Source organism: Acanthopagrus latus, chromosome 13, assembly GCF_904848185.1.
Source record: "Acanthopagrus latus isolate v.2019 chromosome 13, fAcaLat1.1, whole genome shotgun sequence".
NCBI classification, from domain to species: Eukaryota; Metazoa; Chordata; class Actinopteri; order Spariformes; family Sparidae; genus Acanthopagrus; species Acanthopagrus latus.
In genome coordinates, this window is record NC_051051.1 from 6,747,189 (window position 1) to 6,766,436 (window position 19,248).

Sequence of the window (19,248 nt, forward strand, 5' to 3'; positions counted from 1 at the left end):
TTTTTTGTTTTTTTTTACCGGGACAAGTTCTCGTCACATTGCATCATCACGTCTCGCGACCTTTGACAGAATGTCTAGGAGTATTTAACGTTGGCGAACGTTACTGCGCGTGCTGTGAATGACGTCGAAGGCCAACAGATGTCCGTTGTCCCTTGTCAGCTCCTTGGTCCAACAGCATGACAGAAGAAAAAAACTTATAGCGACATTTGAAACATTTATATACAGAAAGTGGAGGGTTTAAGACGACACAAACTCTGTTTTCACAAAGTTAAACCAACTATAAGTGAGTGAACATTTTTACTTACGTCACTTGTAGCTTTCATAATGTGATATTAGGATTTTTAATCAGTAGCCTAGCTAGCTAACTTACAGTTTGATTTATATCTCAATGTTATTGCACTAAAGAAAGTATAATAAAGTAAATTGATTGAAGTAGTTGAAGATGAAATTTAAACTGTGCTCTGATTATTGAAATGTCAGACATATTATAACATGACCTTTTTAATGCTAGCTAGTCGAGCTGTGCCAATATAGAGGAGTAAAACAACTCTGATATTGATATGGATGGAAGATGTTGTCATCAATCACTTGTGACAAAGACATTTTCTTAGAGGAGGGAGGATATTTTATCTTTGTCTGAATTCCATCACTACTCTAAAACAATAATCTTGACTGGGAATTGAATAATTATTATTTACCCGAGCAACATTTTCGGAATTATTTTTCTGTGGCAATAACAAAACAAAACAAAAAAAGATTTGATGTTGGCGCATGGACAAAATATGTGCTGGAACCAATGCCACGAATACCATATCTATGAGGTGTCAATGTCAGTTAAAATATTGGTAGAGTTCTACTTGCTAGCATAGCATTAACTTTTAAAGGAAAAAAACAAGCGGCTAAGCTAAGTGCATTAGCATGCACCCAGTCTGAAGTGGGTGCACAAGCTCGACCAGCACTGACAGATTAAATAATGTTTTTCAAATCATTTTGGGACTTTTTTCTGCTTTTTAAGGCGTTTTTTTATGTTCTAAAACAAGTCCCTATCTACTTGTTTATTAGAATGCTGCAACACTGTTTTGCTGTGAAGCTCAAGAAATGTTTTGTGGACAGCAAAACATCACTTGACTTCCATCACATGATGACTGTGTTGACTGAATTTTCATTTTTTGGTTAACCTTTTTCTTTAAGCCATTATGAGACATAATCAGTTTTGGTTCCGGGCCGCACTAATGGCCTTGAAATTACACTTAGACCTAAGCGTGTTTATAATGGACGACATACATTAGGTTGAGTGGTATTGAGTGGTTACTATCTCTAACCCTATTGGCTGAGGCCTTCAAGGTTAGACATAGTAATATTTATTTTGAAATGATGATGCATTATTGACAACAACATTTTGTACAGCAGGACATGTTATTATATGACATCTTATCAGAAACAAAGTCTAGACATGAAAGAGGTGCTCAGATTCAGTACCACACCATATCACTACTCCTTAACAAGTACAAGTCCTGTGTTCAGAGAGAGTTTGATTATTTTGTTTGTAAAGACACAAAAGATAAGTAAATGAAGATCTTTTTCTTCTGATTACAATTTCTTTCCCCAAAAAACAGAGTGCACCTTTAATTTTCAAAACATCTAGACAGTGAATTTTAGTTGAGGCAACCAAGTATAGTCTAATGTTCTCATACATTGTCTGTACAAGTCAACAGCACGGTACACTTTAGCTCTTCCACCTCTAACAGAGGCTGGCATCAGTCATCAGTATCATATCCCATTACTTTAGCATTGCCGCCTCCTAGCGGATTTATAGGCTATAAAATACCAGATATTACCTATCACCTTTGAGCAATGAAGGCTTAATGCGGCCACAGTTTTCACCTTCTATAAACATTCCAAGTTTCCTTTCCAAGAAAGAAGCTCTGCTGTGCTGTAATTTTATCCGCCTGGATTCAGCGGTTCCCAGTGGGATTGCATTTAGACAGGCTTCTGGGAGGAGAAAGTCCGCCTGCCAGTTAATTGTGTAGTCTACAAGCTTCACCTTCAGCGTGACAAGTAACCGAAGTGGTGGCCACCACCAGACTGCTGCAGGAGACGGATATGGAAGAAAGTGTTCACTGTGCAGCTCCAGGGAGGCTGTTCATGCACTCTGATTATTAACTCTAATAAGGTAGGCATATCTGTATGTTAGCATGTATGTGTTTATATGTGCGTGTGCATGTGTGTGTTTATGGTATATTACAGATGTGTATGTACATTACATTTGTATGAATGTGTGTATGCTTGTGTTTTGTAATGCACAAATATGACAATGTTCTCATGCTTGAACTGTTTTTCAGTTAAAGTAATTGAAGCTTTTGTGCTGGACTTGGTGGAAGAAATAGTAAATGTTTTGCTTAAACAAAAATAGAATCGTCATAGTGTCAAAGCACTTTTTGAGGAAAATGATGCAGATCAGCATTCTGTCTGTTTTTTTTTGTTTTTTTTTTTTTAAGATAATCCTGTCAGAGTGTGAGAGTCCTGTGAGAGTGTATGACAGTGGAATTATTTATGTTTTGGGAGCTAAATGAAAAGACAAACAGCCATCAAACTTATTAGGATTCATCTTCAGGGCAGACAAATGTAATGGCAATCTATCCCTTTCACTAAAAATAGAGGCGTGAAGCCAGTTCAGTGTAGTTTATGTAACTACCACTAGGTAGAGCCCTAAGCCTTCATACGCTTTATGAAGCGGTGCTGATCAGATGATAAGCTGATGTTTGATATTGTTTCAACGATCTTGCAAATTAAGTTACCTTATTGACCTGAAACCTCGTCCTCATCCTCATGTGTTTATTATTAAGAAAAACACTCGAGATAATCACATCCCCAATAGATACTTGTCTCCTTTTTCTTTCACCTTCATTTTACCAGGAACTCCCACTGAGCTCCCACAACATAGTAAAATGCAACATATACAACATGGTACACTACAATCCACGCACGGTGGCTTCTCTCCATCTTCACTACATTCATTATGATGCCCCTAGATTAAACAGTCGATACAAATGTGTGTATTTACAGATCTATTTGCCATGTTTTTAATTTTGTTTCTAAATCCCTGCAACATACAGTATATAAATGTGTTTCCACAGCTTGTTGATTCGTGGGGGGTTTGTTTTACACCTTGACCAATCTATAAAGTAGCTGCTGTGGTGTAACAGGGATCTGGGGTTTGAGAGGCAGTAGAGGTGAGGACGAGGTGAAAGGGACAGCAGATGGGTGGTGACGGAGCTCAGCACAGATGGACAATAGGTAGGAAATGGCGTCTCTACCAAGCACAACAGCACAAGTTAGGGAAGCTAGGCCAGATAACCTAAACAGTATTCATACATTTTCACATTTTCTTCATTTTTTGTTACCCTCAAAGTAGCTCTTCTACACTGAAGCATGACTAATGCAACATAACCCATCAAAGACACGGAGGGAAAAAAATTGACAATTGAGGATGTTAAAGTTAGATTTAGATGAGCTAGATATGTGCTCAAGATAACATCTGATGCTCTGATCTGATCTCATTTTTTCTGTCACATAGTCTATTTGATGTGTGTGTATGTTATACAGAAGGAGAGAGAATTGGTTGGAGGGGAAGAGAAGAGAGAAGAAACAACCCATTTTCCACCCCACCCGAGTAAGTCATCATTCCTCTGTGATTAATTGTTATGTTTAATCGGAAAGCCATAGCAATTTAAATACAAAACAAGGAAAAAGGAGGATTCCTATACTTCAGACTCAGTCAGTTTATGACAGGAGGATTGTGCCAGGATTATTTGGATTTTCTCTGTAATATATGTCAGATGTTCAGAATTAGTCTTTGAGTTTTAATATAATTATGCAAATTGAAGTCAGGCAAAGGATTGCATCTGCAGAAAAAAATAATTTTTTTCAGTCTTCAATCTGACAGTGTTTTGGTAAGAAAGTGGGTGTGCTCCAGAGAGGAAGTCGGTCCTAATCAATCAGCTCACTCCAACCATATCTGTTTTAACAACTGTTACACGGCAAGTGTTCCAGTCAAACACATGAGGTTCTCCGCATTGTAAACTGATATAGGGATGAAACCATTTAAAGCAGGGAGATGAACACATGCAGCAGATAGAGCTAAAACGTAGGTATAGTATAGTTCACATCAGAACTGAGCTCAAACAACGGTCATGAAGGAAGACCCTGAACATCAGGAAACAGCTAGGAAGGAAATCCTCCTTACAGGAACTGCTAAACAAAGATAGGAACACTTATTGAAAAAAAAAAAAAACTCAGCTGGAAAATAAAGCAGGAGGAAGCATCATTAAGCTCAGGTGGTGAAGATGGCCTCTACAGTGGAACTGTAGTTTGATTCTGATTGAATTTAGTGTTTTCTTTTTATTTAATTAGCAGTAAGGTTGTGCCAGATGCTGGTCAGTGTATTGAGTACAGAAGCCAGATGTGTTAGGAGCATGCCCTCATGTTTTCCACATGCATGTGGTTACACATGCTATGTCTTGGATGCCCTTCAAAGGTAAACCAAAGAATGCTGCCAGCAGTCTATCTACGTTATATTCTGTCTGAGACACCAGTACCCATACTCTGTTATCATTTTAAAAGTAACTAAGTATATCAAATGGTGTAATGCATACTTAGGTACAAGTACAGTTACAATAAATATTCATAAAGGTACAAGAACCCCCCTAAAATGACTTCTGTTGTAATTTGAAAAGTTGTAGTTAGTTACTTCTACCCCTGTTTTTCTGATGACACTTTTCCTGATTTGAGTGGAAGCTGCTGTGTCAAAGTCTCGCTTGCGAAATTTATCTCAAGTGGCAGTCCAGAAAACAGACCCATATCACATCTTAGCAATGTTTCCACCCAAAGTGCCTGAAACTTCTAGTCCCATGAATTACTTTTCATGGAACTAAGATTAGAGTGTGCTGACATAAGGAAAAGTGGTGGATGTTTACACATAATTTTTGCATGCAAATAAACAGCAACAGTGACGTCATGTTAAGTTTCGGACAGGCATCATCATTATTATTGCCTCTGCCAAAGGTAGTGTTGTATGATTTTCACCTCTCTGATTGTAGGCTTGTTTGTCTGCAGTAGTTTTACACGCAAACTACAGAACAGATTTTCATAAAAACATGAAAGGGGACACCAAATTTTCCTGCGCTTGTGAAAATAAATAACCACAAAGTGAGGACCTTTTGCGGGATAAATATAATGTTACCAGAACTTGATTTAGATGCTGATCCCTGCCATTGAAGCAAACTGAGTTTCCCCAGAGGTTCCTGGATTTTCTGGTGGAAATGTGGTTCTTGGTTGAGAGAAACCAGGCCTGAACCTGAAGCCAATACTTGAATGTTCACAAATGAGCACCTGGTGGCCAAGTATGGACGCGTGATGCTCCTGTGAACATGAGCACATTTTAGTTCATTCAACTCACTGTACTCACATTTCAGAACACAAAAAAAGTTATAACAATAGGCGTAATTGTTCAGTATGAATTTATTTCTGTATGTTTACTTTTAATGCATTCGAAACCCTAATACAGCACATCCTGAAGCATGCAGACCACCTCACCTCTTGTCCAGAGTATTTCCTCTGAGTGCTGTTTGCCTTTGATACGGGAATCCAACAATACCCCCCATTCAACTGTAGTCCACCTCTGAGTGCCAACTAAATGATCAACTTTGATCTTATTGTACACGTTTCTTTTGATTTTTTGTGCTCTATACAAAGCTGACCTTGCAGTGACTGATCATTGAGGGTGATGCCGGTGTGAATAGAGCACATTGATATTAAATGCAATGCCATTAATGAGTGAACTAATAGGGTATGGAGGCTACCTTTTACGGAAAAGAAATGTGAGAACACATTTTGACTGAAAAGGTTCAAGTGAGCAAACATACGGTAGACCTGGCAGGACTGCTCACCTCTGATCGTGAAAGAGGCGGGAGATGGAACAGCATCACATATTATAATGAATGTGGATGTGTTGAGTCTCCCACAGTTTATCTAGACTATATGTGAGAGTGGTAGGGAGGGAGCAGCCTGGAGATTTTTCCCTCCTCACTTTAAGAACCGACGAGACAGCCAGAGATTGAGGGGGAAAAAAAGGGCAAGAGGCTTTTTTTTCCATCTGGGTAACATTATTCAGATTCCTCAGTGTTGGATATTTGATGATGCTGGCAGAGGAAGGAGAGTGAGGCGTGGAGACAGAGCGAGGCAAAATAGGGTGAGAGGGAAGAAGTGGGCAGGGATACCAGGGGAGGGCGCTGTTCTCTCAAGGGGGGGGCGATGTGGCCTTTAACTGCACTCCCCAAAAATGCCTCCAACAGGAGAGAACGAGAGAAGTAAGGACTCCGATGGCCCATGCATTTCTTTATTCTGATTTAAAATAGCAGCAGAGTGATGTTATGATGCAAGTTATTTCATCAACCACAAGGCGACAGGCGGTCCTGCTGGTGAAACACACCCCCATAACTCACTTCCCATGTGAATCTGTCTCAGCTTGTGGGAGAAAAGGGAGGGAGCAAACTAAACAGGGAGGGAAGGAAAGAAAGAATGTACTGAGATGTCATCATGTGATTCTGTTTTTTTTCCCCTTTTTATATTGCTGCACAGTGATTACATGTTTTTACAGTTAGGGGCTCTTAGCAACTTTTTCCAGCGCTCTCCTTCTCTCACTCTTTTTTTCTTGCCTTATCCACCAGCTTATTTTCCCTGACTCTCTCTCTCTCTCTCTCTCTCTCTCTCTCTCTCTCTCTCTCTCTCTCTCTCTCTCTCTCTCTCTCTCTCTCGTTTTTGTCCAGCTGTGTGACGTGTGAGAGGAGTTCCTGCCCTTGTTTCTTGTCGTATAGTTTAGAAGGAAGGAGAGAGGGACTCACGGAGAGGCAGACATTTACTTGACCTGTCAAAGGGAAGATGAATTGAAGGTATAAAGAAGAGAGGGCTGTTGGTGTTTTGGCCCAAGCGCGTATGCTTTGTCCTCGCAGGGAAGCCAGACGAGGAGGAGAGAAGACGAGGGGAAAGAGACGAAAGCTGAGAGAAAGTGAAGTGGGAGAGGAGAGGATAAGTTGTCTAATTGTGTCGCCTGCGGGCAAAGGTGGATGAGTGGTTGCAGTTGAGGAGTCCCTGTCTGACACGGGAGGAGGAGCACCAGCCTGGGGGGGACCACCACTTCGGCCGACTTCCAGCAACAACTGAACAGGATGAGGTACCAAGGCAGGGTAAGATCCTGAGCACCATCATGCTCCCTCCTGTGTGCATGTGTGTGTGCGCTTTATTTGATATCAGTGAAGCATAAGATCAAATCCCTCAATTCACTGTTTTCACTCATGGAGATAAAAGCAGAACAATGAGTCACCCTGAGATTTTTTCTTTTGCCTGTGTATGACTCAATGTGTATTTTGGTTTTTGTATAAGCTTTAATCCAAGCAGTCCAAAAGAGGATGAACTTGGTACTTTTCCACCATATCCATTACTGGCACATCAGCAGTACAGAGGCAGCTGTGGTACCAGAGCAGCTCGCCCTGGGACACAGTGGTGGGGCATGCCTTATAAGGAAGACAATCCGAATGTAGTCGGCCCAGCAGAGCTTAGTCATGGGGGCCTGGAGCCAAGTCCCACTGTAAAGTTAGTCTCTTCGCTGGTTGTCATTGCTGCTGCACAAACAAACCTGCAGATTTCCACTGACACTCCCTAGTACGCAGAGTGAAGACACTCAAGCCCCTTTCGCTCTTGTGGCAGCCAAGCCTCAGGTCAGGTCACTGATAACAAAGCTGCATTCTGGTTGTATCTCCATCCCTGACCTGTAGCCCTTAAGGAGTCTCAGCCACAGTGTCTCCCCTGCAACAGCAGTAGCTTTGTTCATATGTTTTGGAAGCAAGTGTTTTGGATGAGTTGAACATAAAAGGTGTGAGATCTGAGGAAGATGGAATGAAAGGTTCATGCCAGAGGAGTCTGTTACAGTTCAGTGCAGCTGAGTGTTGTCTACCATGAAAGGTTGATGTGTATGCTGAACACATGGAGGTGCTTTTTAAGCTTCATTATAAACATAACATAACAAGCAAGCCCACCTTGAGCTATATATTTGTGATAAGAGTCAAACTAAAGCAAGTACATTTGCTTGTGCAGTCAGCCTGCAAACTGCACCTTCATTACATCCCAGCATCTTAAAACTATGTGATGATAATTCTGGTCTACGCTGATCATTTTTCCACTTTTGCCATCCAGTCATAAATGGAAGTGCAAATTTCTTGGTGACCCTGATTGTATAAATTCAAATCCTAAGTAGTGAATGTAAAAGCGAGCACAGCTGCTGACGCCCACATAGAAACATTAAGTGGCATCCACTGAATGCCTGCCCCAAACCTGACCCTGACATTCCTTCGTTGTATCCTTTGGAAAATCTGACTGTGAACTGCAATTACTATCTGTAGGAAGCCCACCTGCAGGAGTGGAAGAACAATACTCCAAGGTGAAGCAGAGAGGAGGGGGGCCTGCAGTGGAAGCATCAAGCGGCTTTCCTTTGCTCTCGCTTCTTGGCTATCTTCCACTGTTGTCCTCATGTTTTTTTTTAAGGATTTTCCTGCATCCAGCGCTCAGAGATAATGACCTTTTACCGCCATTAACCGGCCAAATGAGACCCTTGAGAGCCTCTTGCATTCAAGAAAAACAGAAGTCCTGTGGAAGTCTAGCCCCTTTGTTCCACTTTCTGCTTGTTGTTCTTATGAATGCGTAAAGAGAAACAGCAGGAGTTCTCTCATAGATGTATCTGAAGTGCAGCTGGTTTGGCTGCTGTCAGGCATTGATTACACACCTTAGCGTACATCTGGATATTTATCATCAGTAAGTATTGACTGCTGACATTTTTATCTCTTTGTGTGTATGTGCGCATGTTTGAGCATGTGGTTGTGTGTAATATTACTTTCTTTAGGGCATATCTGAGAATTTCACTCTGCCGACTTGTAATTATTTCCTGTCTGCGTTATGATGTTTGCCGTCACATTGAGGTTGACATGTACACACACTCTCCCCATGGCTTTGGTTTAATCCTGTCTGGTGACATAGAACTGTGTGTACTGTTCATACATCATAATACTCTATCTACCCATTGCATAACAGAAGAGTCTCTCCTGTCTGTTTATCATTTGGATTCCTTAAATGTCTTCATTGTTTAATCTTGGCAAGTCTTGCTGGAACTGTTCTAACTTTGTGTGTTTATAGAGGGTTGTTGTGGTGCTGTGGTCAGTGAGTCTCGAGTCATTTGCACAGATATTTTGAAGATATTTCTGAAAGACATATTGTCTTTCTCCATAAATGGAATGTATTATTTGGCAATTAATGTTGTACTGAGCACCAGATGTTAATTCTTCCATAACTGGGTGAATGTATCACACTTAGGAGGAATGGAAATGGGCTTTGTTCGCCCCCTGCTGGTCAAAAGTTTAGTTACATCTATTGGAAGCTTATCAGTAAGAGCATACAAACTCTCTTCTCATCTATCTCATACTTTATGTCTTGTTTTTTATGCTTCTGCCTCTTCTCTCTTCCTACAGGAGGTGGATGTTGAAGGAAGAGTGCGCCTGGTGATGGAGAGCGCCTTAACCGCCCGAGACAGGGTCGGGGTGCAGGACTTTGTCCTGCTGGAAAATTACAACAGTGAGGCAGCCTTCATAGAGAACCTCCGCAGACGCTTCAGAGAAAACCTCATCTACGTAATAAAGCTTTTTTTTTTTTTTTTTTAAAAAAAGCTCCTTTTTTTCACTTTTTCCAAAACATATCACTTGGGGTGGTGAAACATATTTGAATGTGTTCTCATGCTTTGGCTCAGACGTACATTGGCTCAGTGTTGGTGTCGGTGAACCCTTACAAAGAGCTGGAGATTTACTCCAAGCCGCAGATGGAACGCTACAGAGGGGTCAGCTTCTATGAGATATCACCTCACATGTGAGTCATTTAATTCTCCTCACACATTTCTTTATTTGTTCTGGCTGTCAGCTGCCCAACCAATGATCATATGGTGTGTGTATTATAATTATTTAAAAGTGAATCCTCCACACAGGCTTTCACACATAGCTCAGTAAATATATTGTAAAAAAAAATAACCTAATGGCTGCAATGAACAAAATTTTCATTGTCAATTTGTGTGCTGGCTTTTTTGGTGAGGTCGTCTGATGTAATTTAATTTACAAATTTTACTACAAGCTCTACCAACCTATAATTAAACGAAAATCTCACAGGAATTCTAAAAAGAAGTTATGTGTGTATTGATTTTGACTTTTTACTTTATAGATCATCAGATAGAATATTTATAATATTTATGATATGATTTCCTTTCACTGATTTATTTATTGTGACAGACTGGTCTTTTAATTGATCTTACAATTTATAGGGAATCACAATTTTGTAATGTCTGTAGAGAATACATGATAACATTGGCATGTCATCGTATCTTCCGGTTAAGGCTTTAAAAATTAAATGAACATTTCTGCTGATGTGACAGGAACAACGCAAAAAAGTAGTGGTTTTCTTATTTTACCCAGTGAATGTGTACATTTTGAAAAGCATTGTATGTGATTTTATTCCACCACTGTGTTTCAGCTGTTTCTTAGTCTGTGGCTGAAGCTGCTGTTGTGTTTTCCCTCAGCTACGCCGTGTCAGACAACACATACCGGGCTATGCGGACAGAGAGGAAGGACCAGTGTATTCTCATATCAGGTGAGAGTGGAGCAGGTAAAACAGAGGCCTCCAAGAAGATCCTGCTCTACTACGCTGTCACCTGCCCCACTAATGATCACATGGCTGCCCTTGGTGACCGTCTACTGCAGTCTAACCCTGTTCTGGAGGTATTTAACTGTTGCTATCACTGACTTATTTTTCTTTAACATATTTTATTTGGTTGATCTGAAAAATCTGAATTATCTTCTCACATTTATAAATGCTTGTTAATGCTATTTAATTTTTGCTATTTTTAGACTGATTTCACTTCCTCCCTCTAATTTCCTGGCTTTTTTCCTTTGTGCAGGCATTTGGCAATGCCAAAACACTAAGGAATGACAACTCCAGTCGCTTTGGAAAATACATGGATGTCCAGTTTGATTTTAGGGTAAACAACCCCCATTGACCTCCTCACTCTAAATATGAATACATGTGCTGGAAAAGCTCACATTAAGACCTCTAGATTGCGAAAACTGCCTCTTACTGTCATCCTCTGGTCTTGTCTTTTACTCTAACTTCTCCCAGGGAGCGCCAGTGGGTGGTCACATCCTGAATTACCTTCTCGAGAAATCACGTGTCGTGCACCAGAACCACGGCGAGAGGAACTTCCACATCTTCTATCAGCTTCTGGATGGAGGGGAAGACGACCTGCTCATCACACTGGACCTTGAAAGAAACCCTCAGAAGTACCAATACCTGGTCAAGGTGTGATGCACAGATGTGAATCACTTGTTTTCAGGCTAAGATTTATACAATCATACGATGAGTTGCAGCGTAACATTTAATTGTCTTGCTCAGGGAAACTGTCCCAGACTGAGCTCCGTCAGTGACAAGAATAATTGGAAGGTTGTGATGAAGGCCTTGCCTGTTATTGGCTTCACTGAAGAAGAAGTGCAGGTGAGTAACAGCCGTGAATGATTGTAATGAATGTTGTTACTGTTGTAATTTTCACTAATGTTCTCTGGTTTATCACAGCAAGATAGTGTTGCAACATTCTCCTAGACAACTGAAGTAGATGAGGACTTGTTTTAAAAAGGAAAACTAAACTCAAATCTTTGTGGTTCTGATGTATATTGATGATCACATTCTCACTGACTGTCCCTACATGCATCTAGCTTAAAAAAATAAAAAGTGGTTCATCTGTGAACTGTTTTTCCTGTGTCTGACCTCAGAAATTGCTGAATATCATCGCCAGTGTTCTCCATCTGGGGAACACTCAGTTTGGAGAAGGGGAGGAAGGAGAAACTTATATCACCACTGAGACACAGATACACCATCTGTCAAAGGTCAGAACAGTCTCACAGGTATTATTGGATGTTCAAGTATGCACAAAAACTCGCAAATCTGAGAACAGATGTGCTGTTGTTTTCAGCTGATGGGTGTTGATGGCTCGGCCCTCGGGGAGGCGCTCACTCACAAGAAGCTCACTGCCAAAGGAGAGGAGGTGACGATCATTTTGTCCTCGCTGCTTATGTTTTCAGCTGTTTGTTGTGTCTTCAGCGATTTAGTGATTTTGCGTCATCCTTGCATCCATCACAGATGATCAGCCCGCTAAGTTTCGAGCAGGCTTTGTCTGCCCGCGATGCTTTGGCTAAGGCTGTGTATGGTCGGACTTTCACTTGGTTGGTGGAAAAGATCAACCAGTCGCTGGCTCTGAAGGTGCAGTAACAACTCAGAGACAATAGTGTGTCGTGTTGTGGGGCTGTTGCATTGTTTTACCAGTTATTGCATTCTGTGCACTTCATATGCCATGCAGGATGAACTCTACCACAGCAGTAAAGGCTCCTCAGTTATAGGGCTTCTAGATATCTATGGATTTGAAGTCCTACAACACAATAGGTATGAGTTCAAATCAATTTCCCTTGTTCTGTTCACCTTTAAACCAGATTCTTTGTTCGTTGTGGTCTCTAATGCATAGAAACCTTTGCATATAACTTCAGCATGCATTTCACCTCATATTTCTGCCAACAGTTTTGAGCAGTTCTGCATAAACTACTGCAACGAGAAGCTCCAGCAGCTTTTCATTGAGCTCACCCTGAGATCCGAGCAGGAGGAGTATGAGACAGAGGGGATTGCAGTGAGTCCTTTGTTGGTTGTGCAGTTGAAAGAAAATAAATTACATGATAAACAAGTTATCTTTATGAACATGTTTATTTCCATACCACACAACATTGTTCTACTCCAAATGTTTCCCTCTAATTTCAGTGGGAGACGGTGCAGTACTTTGACAACAAGATCATTTGTGACCTGATAGAGGAGAAGCACAAAGGCATCATCTCCATTCTGGTCCGTTTCTCTCCATTTATGATAGTGTAGCTTTGCCTTCTGTTGCTGTAGGTGTACCTTTTTCGTTTTCAGGACGAGGAGTGTCTGAGACCTGGAGAGACCTGTGATGTTTCCTTTTTAGAGAAATTGGAAGACGCACTCGGCGGCCATCCCCATTTTGTCACGTAGGCATCATCTTATATCATATTATTTTGCCAGACTCTTTTGACTGCAGCCTCTTATACCAGCAGGCCTCTGCTTGTCTGTACATATCCATGTGTGTGTATATTTATGTCTTTCAGTCACAAGTTGGCAAATGGAAAAACTCGCAGGGTGATGAGCAGAGAGGAGTTCAGGCTGCTGCATTATGCTGGAGAGGTCAACTACAATGTCAATGGTAAGATGTTATTTGTCACTAGCTGACTGTTATTTTCAGAGTGTCCCACAACAGGCTGATTCCTTAAACGTACATCAAGGAACATTAAATTGGTTACAGTCTTTATTTATTTATAATGCGTCTGTATGACCTACATATGCTAATTTGTACCATCAGCAAAAAAATAAGTTATTTTTATGTAATTATTATATTTATTATGAATGCTGCCTTTTAATGGCCTACTGCTGAGGATGAATTTAGGAGTCTCACAGTCTGAAGAAACAAAGCTGCTCTGCAGTCTGTTGGTATGGTACAGCACTAGAAGAGTTTACTGTGTTTCACCATTGTGCTGTTATAGTGATTAATCTTACAAATACATGCATGACCTCATCGTCATGCACTCTGCAAACAGCTGTGTGTTTAGAAATAAAATTTTAAAAATAACAGAAATACAAAATAAGGTGCTCTCTCTTACTTTCAAAACAAATGCACATGCTCGCCAGATCAAGATCTTTAAACACAAGGCAGTGGTGCTTGTACCACTGCTGTCTAAAGAGGTCGCCAGAATCAGCAAAGAACGGAAGTTCCTTGTAGCTTCTGTAACGACACACTGCTGTGTTTTTGTTTCTCTTTCAGGTTTCCTTGACAAGAACAATGATTCGCTGAACAGGAACTTGAAAGAGGTGAGGAAGGATAGTGAAAATGTCAAAGGTAGAGCCTCACCACAGCCCTTAAATCCTTATTTGTCCCTTCTCATTGTTGAGGGAAGAGGAAGAGGGGGGCCTGGTGCCGTGCTGACATGTGGTTGTGTGGTTTGGTCTCTGTTCAGGTCATGTGCCAGTCAGATAACCAGATCCTACGGCACTGCTTCCGCAGAGAGGAAGTGATAGACCAGAAACGCCCAGAGATGGTGAGAATTTCTGTGTGTGTGCATGCAGGAGTGTTTGTTTCTCGCTCTGTGGTTTATACTTTGCATATGGCATGGCATGACCAACACACACAGAAATATACAGAGAATTTCCCACAGTTTCATGTTTTTTTTAACTTGTCATGTAGGCTGCCACTCAGTTCAAAAACAGCCTGATGAAACTCATGGAGATCCTCATGTCTAAAGAACCATCCTACGTACGCTGTATCAAACCTAATGATGCCAAGCAGCCAGGTACACTCTCACATCTGGAAATAAAAATGTGTTGTAGGTTATAGTACTTTTATTCTCAAATAAAAGCCTTTTTGTAAATAATGTCACTTGTAATTGCAAGAGATCTGTAAAACGCAGTCATGATACTCTACGCCCTATTTTTTCCTTAAGAATATATTCACTCATAAATCAATTAATTTTGATTAATTCTCCTCTAATTTTTTTTTTGTCTCACACTAAAACTCTGCAATTCCTGTCATTGTTATGATTTATAAACATTTTGATGTGAAAGAGAGGAAGGGAGTGTTTCTAATAATGAATGTAGAATAAATGAAGGCCTGGCTGTTTCTTCATGTGAGTGTCTGTATTTAATCTAACGTATAGATTAGTAGGTGTTGTATAATATTTTTCATAAGTTCATTCATCATCACCAGTGAATACGATGTGTCCCTGCAGGAAGGTTTGATGAAGTTCTGGTCAGACACCAGGTGAAGTACCTAGGCCTGATGGAAAACCTGAGGGTCAGGAGAGCTGGCTTTGCCTATCGACGTCGCTTTGAAGCCTTTCTGCAGAGGTGACTGACCTTTTGTCTGAGTGACTCACAGCCCAAGTGTTTGTACATTCTGTTTACGCTATGTTCTCTCATTATAATTGTGCGCAAAATGGCCTCAGGTATAAGCCCCTGTGTCCTGAGACGTGGCCCAATTGGCATGGCAGACTATCAGACGGCGTCTCGACACTGGTCAGCCACCTCGGCTACAAACCAGAGGAGTACAAACTGGGAAGGTAAGAGAGTGAGACAGATAATGGTGCCATCCACAATAGATATGTGGGTGTTCGTTAAATGGAGTGTAAAAAATGTCTTTGTCTACCCTCGGTAGGTCAAAAATCTTCATCCGTTTCCCAAAAACACTGTTCACCACTGAGGACGCGTTAGAAGCAAAAAAGCCAGAGATCGGTAAGTAACAGTGGTGGGATTATAAACATTGAAGTGAAAGATGTATTATGATAAATATTACCTTTGTTGGATACATCCTGATTCAGAATGTATTTATCAGCAGCATCTCTTGAACATCACGTGAGAAAAACATAAATGTACCTCTGATTATTTTCTTTTGTGTTCCAGCTTTGACCCTGCAGACATCATGGCGAGGCTACAGGGAGAGAGCCAAGTACCAACGCATCAGACACGCAGGTCAGAGCACCTCCTACTGTTTCCTCCATCTCAGAGAATTGTGTGTGTGTGTCCCTAAAAACTGCAATAAAAAAACGGAACAACTACTCACAGATGATTAAGTATGTGATTATTTGTATATTTGATTTGATATATTTATTTACTTTTAGTTGGAGTTGCTTTTCAGATGAGTTTTTGCTTTCATTTTTACTTCTCTAAATGTTGTTTTGGATTTCCTACACTTTTCCACTGGGACTATCACCTCATGTATGTACATGCTTATAAACATGCTTTTGGATGGCTGTTTTCTGATCCACGTGTTCGTCATTCCCGCTGATGTATTTGAGTGGACGCGCTTGTGTTCATTTGGGCCCAAACTGAATCTCTCTGTGTTTGCTATACTAACCTCGGGATGTTCTCTTTGGCTGTGTATGGAGGTTGTCTTGGTGTTTAATATATGCATGTATGTGTATGTGTAGTGATAGTGATCCAGTCTGGGTGGCGAGGGATGAAAGCACGCAGGAGGGCTAAGCGGCGTCGACAGGCTGCTGAGTTAATACGCAGGTGCTTGACTGATACTTTGTTACCGTTTATTTCGTGATCTATTTTTTCCAGCTGTATTTTGCATGTATGATAAATTGACCCTGTAGCATATGTTTTATTCTTTCAGGTTCATAAAAGGCTTCATCTACCGTCATGAGGAGTACTGCCCTGAGAATGAGTATTTCCTGGATCATGTACGCTACTCCTTCCTCAAGAATCTACGCCAAAACCTGCCCAAGAGTGTTTTGGACAAAAGCTGGCCGACACCTCCTCCCTTAGTCGTTGAGGTACAAACAGCGTGATTACAGAGTGCACTGACTGACCTACAGATAAAAGACAGAATACAAGTAATAATATGTACAGTTACTAATCACAAATTCTGCACTTTCATCTCCATGATGCCCCACAGGCTTCTGAGCACCTGCGGAGGATGCACATGAGAAACATGACCGTGAAGTACTGCAGGAGGGTCCAGCCTGAATGGAAGAAGCAGGTACACTGACAACAGAAGACACAGCCTTGAACCTTAAAAATAAACAGACCTTCTAACTTTTACTTTTGCTTGATTTGTTTTCTTTCGCTCCAGATGATGCAGAAAGTTGAAGCCAGCAAGATCTTCAAGGATCAGAAGGACAGCTACCCTCAGAGTGTGGGAAGGCTGTTTTTGGACTCCAGGCTGGGTATATGTTGATACATGCATTCATTACCTCCACGCTTACTCCAAACCATACAGGTGATGGACCAAAAAAAACACACAACATTTACGAAAGTTTTCCCATTGCTTTGTACAGAACGTGAGCAAATCAATCTCAAAGTGGTGCAGACTCTCGGGAATGACAAAGTGCAGGTGGGACTTACAGGGGCTTTTGTTCTATGATGATAACACTAGTGCATGGTAACTTTTCAACTGCCTCACAGTCATGTGTCTCCTTTCGCTTCTCAGTATGGTGTCTCGGTCATAAAGTATGACAGGAGGGGTTTCAAGCCTCGCCCACGCCAGCTGCTGCTCACAAACACCTTTGCTGTGCTTGTGGACAGGACAAAGATCAAACAGAAGCTCGACTACTCAGCTCTGAGAGGTGAAAACCAGCCCCGAGTGGGGACTAAGGATTTGAGTAATGCATTATGTTAAGATATCAAGCAATAACCTTGAATCTGTGATCCCTGCTGAGCTCATACTCATCTCCATATGATTTTTTTATTGCAGTTGTGTTACAGTTTTAAATTAAGTTTGTTTGTCTGTGACCTCCAGAATTCATTATGTATAAATTACTGTACTTTTTCTGAACAGTGCTGCAGAAATATCCATGACAGCCAAGGCTCCCTCTAGACTAAAGGATTATTCGTATAAACGTGAAGATAATTGGCAGATTAACTGATACTGAAAACAATCATTAGTTGCAGCCATTTTTGTGATTGATTATAAATTAATTGTGGCAGCAATTTGTTAAACATAGACAAAAGAATTTGGACAAAATGTCCCGGATTAAGTCATAACCATGTGTTTTCACCCATGTTATCTGTTGGTTGGTTGCTTGGTTTGTCAGCAGGATCAGACAAAACCTACTGAATGGATTTTCACAAAACTTGAATAAAGAATGAGTCTCACCCCAGAATAGACTTTTGGTATGGATTTGGATTAAGGAACAGATTCAGGAATCTTTTTCTCACTTTCTCTAACACTGTGAGACAGGACCTTTATGGCCTTTTTTTACGCTCATATGAGTTTTCTCAGAGAATAATTAATTGGATCTTGATGTAAAAAAAATCAGCTGATATCTATGAGTGTACACATGTTGATGTGCTGAGCTTAAATAATGGTTAAGCAGTTCTTGGTGGTTAAACATTTGGAGTGATACAGGGTTGTCAAGTTTGAAATTGGATTAGGCTTGATTGAATTAGAGGGAACTGTTAGGCTTTGGTGGAGGTATGTGCTCTACTGGGTTTCGATTGTGCTCTGTGAGTCTAAGGCAGTGTCTCTCTTTTGAACAGGTATCTCTGTGAGCTCCCTCAGTGATGGGATGTTTGTTGTGCACATGCCCAGTGAGGACAATAAGCAAAAGGTGAGATGAAACACAGCAGACATGACTGGTTACTGCACAGACTGTTGCAGCCACACTAAATACAGCTGTGTCCCCCCCGTCAGGGTGACGTGGTGCTGCACTGCAGCCATGTGATTGAGCTGGTGACAAAACTAGCCATGATGGCCAACAAGGTTAACTACGTCAACGTCTGCCCGGGCAGGTGAGGAATGTCTGATTGCTTCTCTATTGTGATTGTGTCAACACAACAGTACTCATCTCTATCATGTCCTTTTATTTGTTGCTTCCCGTGCGGTGAACAGTATTAGGTTTGCTGTGGCTCGAGGAAAGGAGGGAATCATTGATTTCGTGAGGGGTTCAGAGCTGAAGGTGACCAAAGGCAAGCGAGGACATCTGCTAGTGGTGAGTCAGAGGCTGTACTGATGTCATGTGCAGAGCCTTCAGGGAGGAAGGTTTTTTTTTTTTTTTTTTTTTTTTAATGTTAAAAACATTTCGTCCAGCTGACTGTGTTTTCAATCTGATTTCACTCTGCAGACTGCTCCTCGGATCAACACCACATGAAGAAAACAGCAACCAGACAGTACTCTTTTCAGCTGACTGGAGGATTGCCACTCAGAAGTCATTATTTGTTAGTTGGTAGCTGGCAGGATGACACCACACGCAGGCACAAACATGCTCAACAGAAGAAGGCTTTCTTATTAATTCATATCCATCATCATTATTACCAGAATGTCTTAAATGTCGGCAATAATTCCTGCTCAGATTTTTTTTAGAAAATCACAATGAAGTTGTCACTGTTCCAAATGCTTCATCTGTTTATTGTCAGTCACACAAATCATACATATTTAAATATATCAAATATAAAATGTCTTTGAATGTAAAACACGTTATCTCTATATTGTCAGAAAAATAAACAAACCACTTTGAAATAAATAAGTATGTTAATAAATATATTAATAAATAGTAAATA

At 40.8% G+C, this 19,248-nt stretch overlaps 1 protein-coding gene across 6 annotated transcripts; it reads left to right on the top strand.

Annotated features, from left to right (window-relative positions):
* The first annotated feature begins 120 nt into the window (after window positions 1-120).
* On the top strand, window positions 121-19,211 carry myo1ca (myosin Ic, paralog a). Of its 6 annotated transcripts, none has more exons than XM_037118639.1 (36): window positions 121-283; window positions 2,085-2,173; window positions 3,207-3,297; window positions 3,607-3,673; window positions 6,828-7,244; window positions 9,576-9,734; window positions 9,851-9,966; window positions 10,667-10,865; window positions 11,045-11,125; window positions 11,263-11,442; window positions 11,536-11,634; window positions 11,910-12,023; window positions 12,110-12,181; window positions 12,277-12,396; window positions 12,494-12,576; window positions 12,709-12,814; window positions 12,943-13,023; window positions 13,096-13,187; window positions 13,305-13,399; window positions 14,015-14,061; window positions 14,208-14,288; window positions 14,435-14,540; window positions 14,976-15,093; window positions 15,192-15,305; window positions 15,401-15,477; window positions 15,646-15,714; window positions 16,173-16,257; window positions 16,364-16,523; window positions 16,646-16,729; window positions 16,823-16,916; window positions 17,028-17,083; window positions 17,180-17,315; window positions 18,229-18,299; window positions 18,383-18,480; window positions 18,581-18,680; window positions 18,813-19,211. In XM_037118639.1, the coding sequence occupies exons 5-36, from the start codon at window positions 7,227-7,229 to the stop codon at window positions 18,837-18,839; spliced, it is 3,138 nt and encodes a 1,045-aa protein (XP_036974534.1). In that variant the 5' UTR covers window positions 121-283; window positions 2,085-2,173; window positions 3,207-3,297; window positions 3,607-3,673; window positions 6,828-7,226; the 3' UTR covers window positions 18,840-19,211. The 6 variants fall into 6 exon arrangements, with proteins under 6 accessions (XP_036974534.1, XP_036974532.1, XP_036974533.1 ...); XM_037118637.1 differs by having other exon boundaries at window positions 139-283; window positions 1,917-2,173; window positions 3,138-3,297; XM_037118638.1 differs by having other exon boundaries at window positions 141-283; window positions 1,960-2,173; window positions 3,138-3,297.
* Window positions 19,212-19,248: the final 37 nt, after the last annotated feature.

Coding starts and splice junctions, on each gene's coding strand:
- myo1ca (XM_037118639.1), top strand. Junction 16,730..16,822: donor AGCCTGAATGGAAGAAGCAG/GTACACTGACAA, acceptor CTTTCGCTCCAG/ATGATGCAGAAAGTTGAAGC. Junction 18,481..18,580: donor GTCAACGTCTGCCCGGGCAG/GTGAGGAATGTC, acceptor TGCGGTGAACAG/TATTAGGTTTGCTGTGGCTC.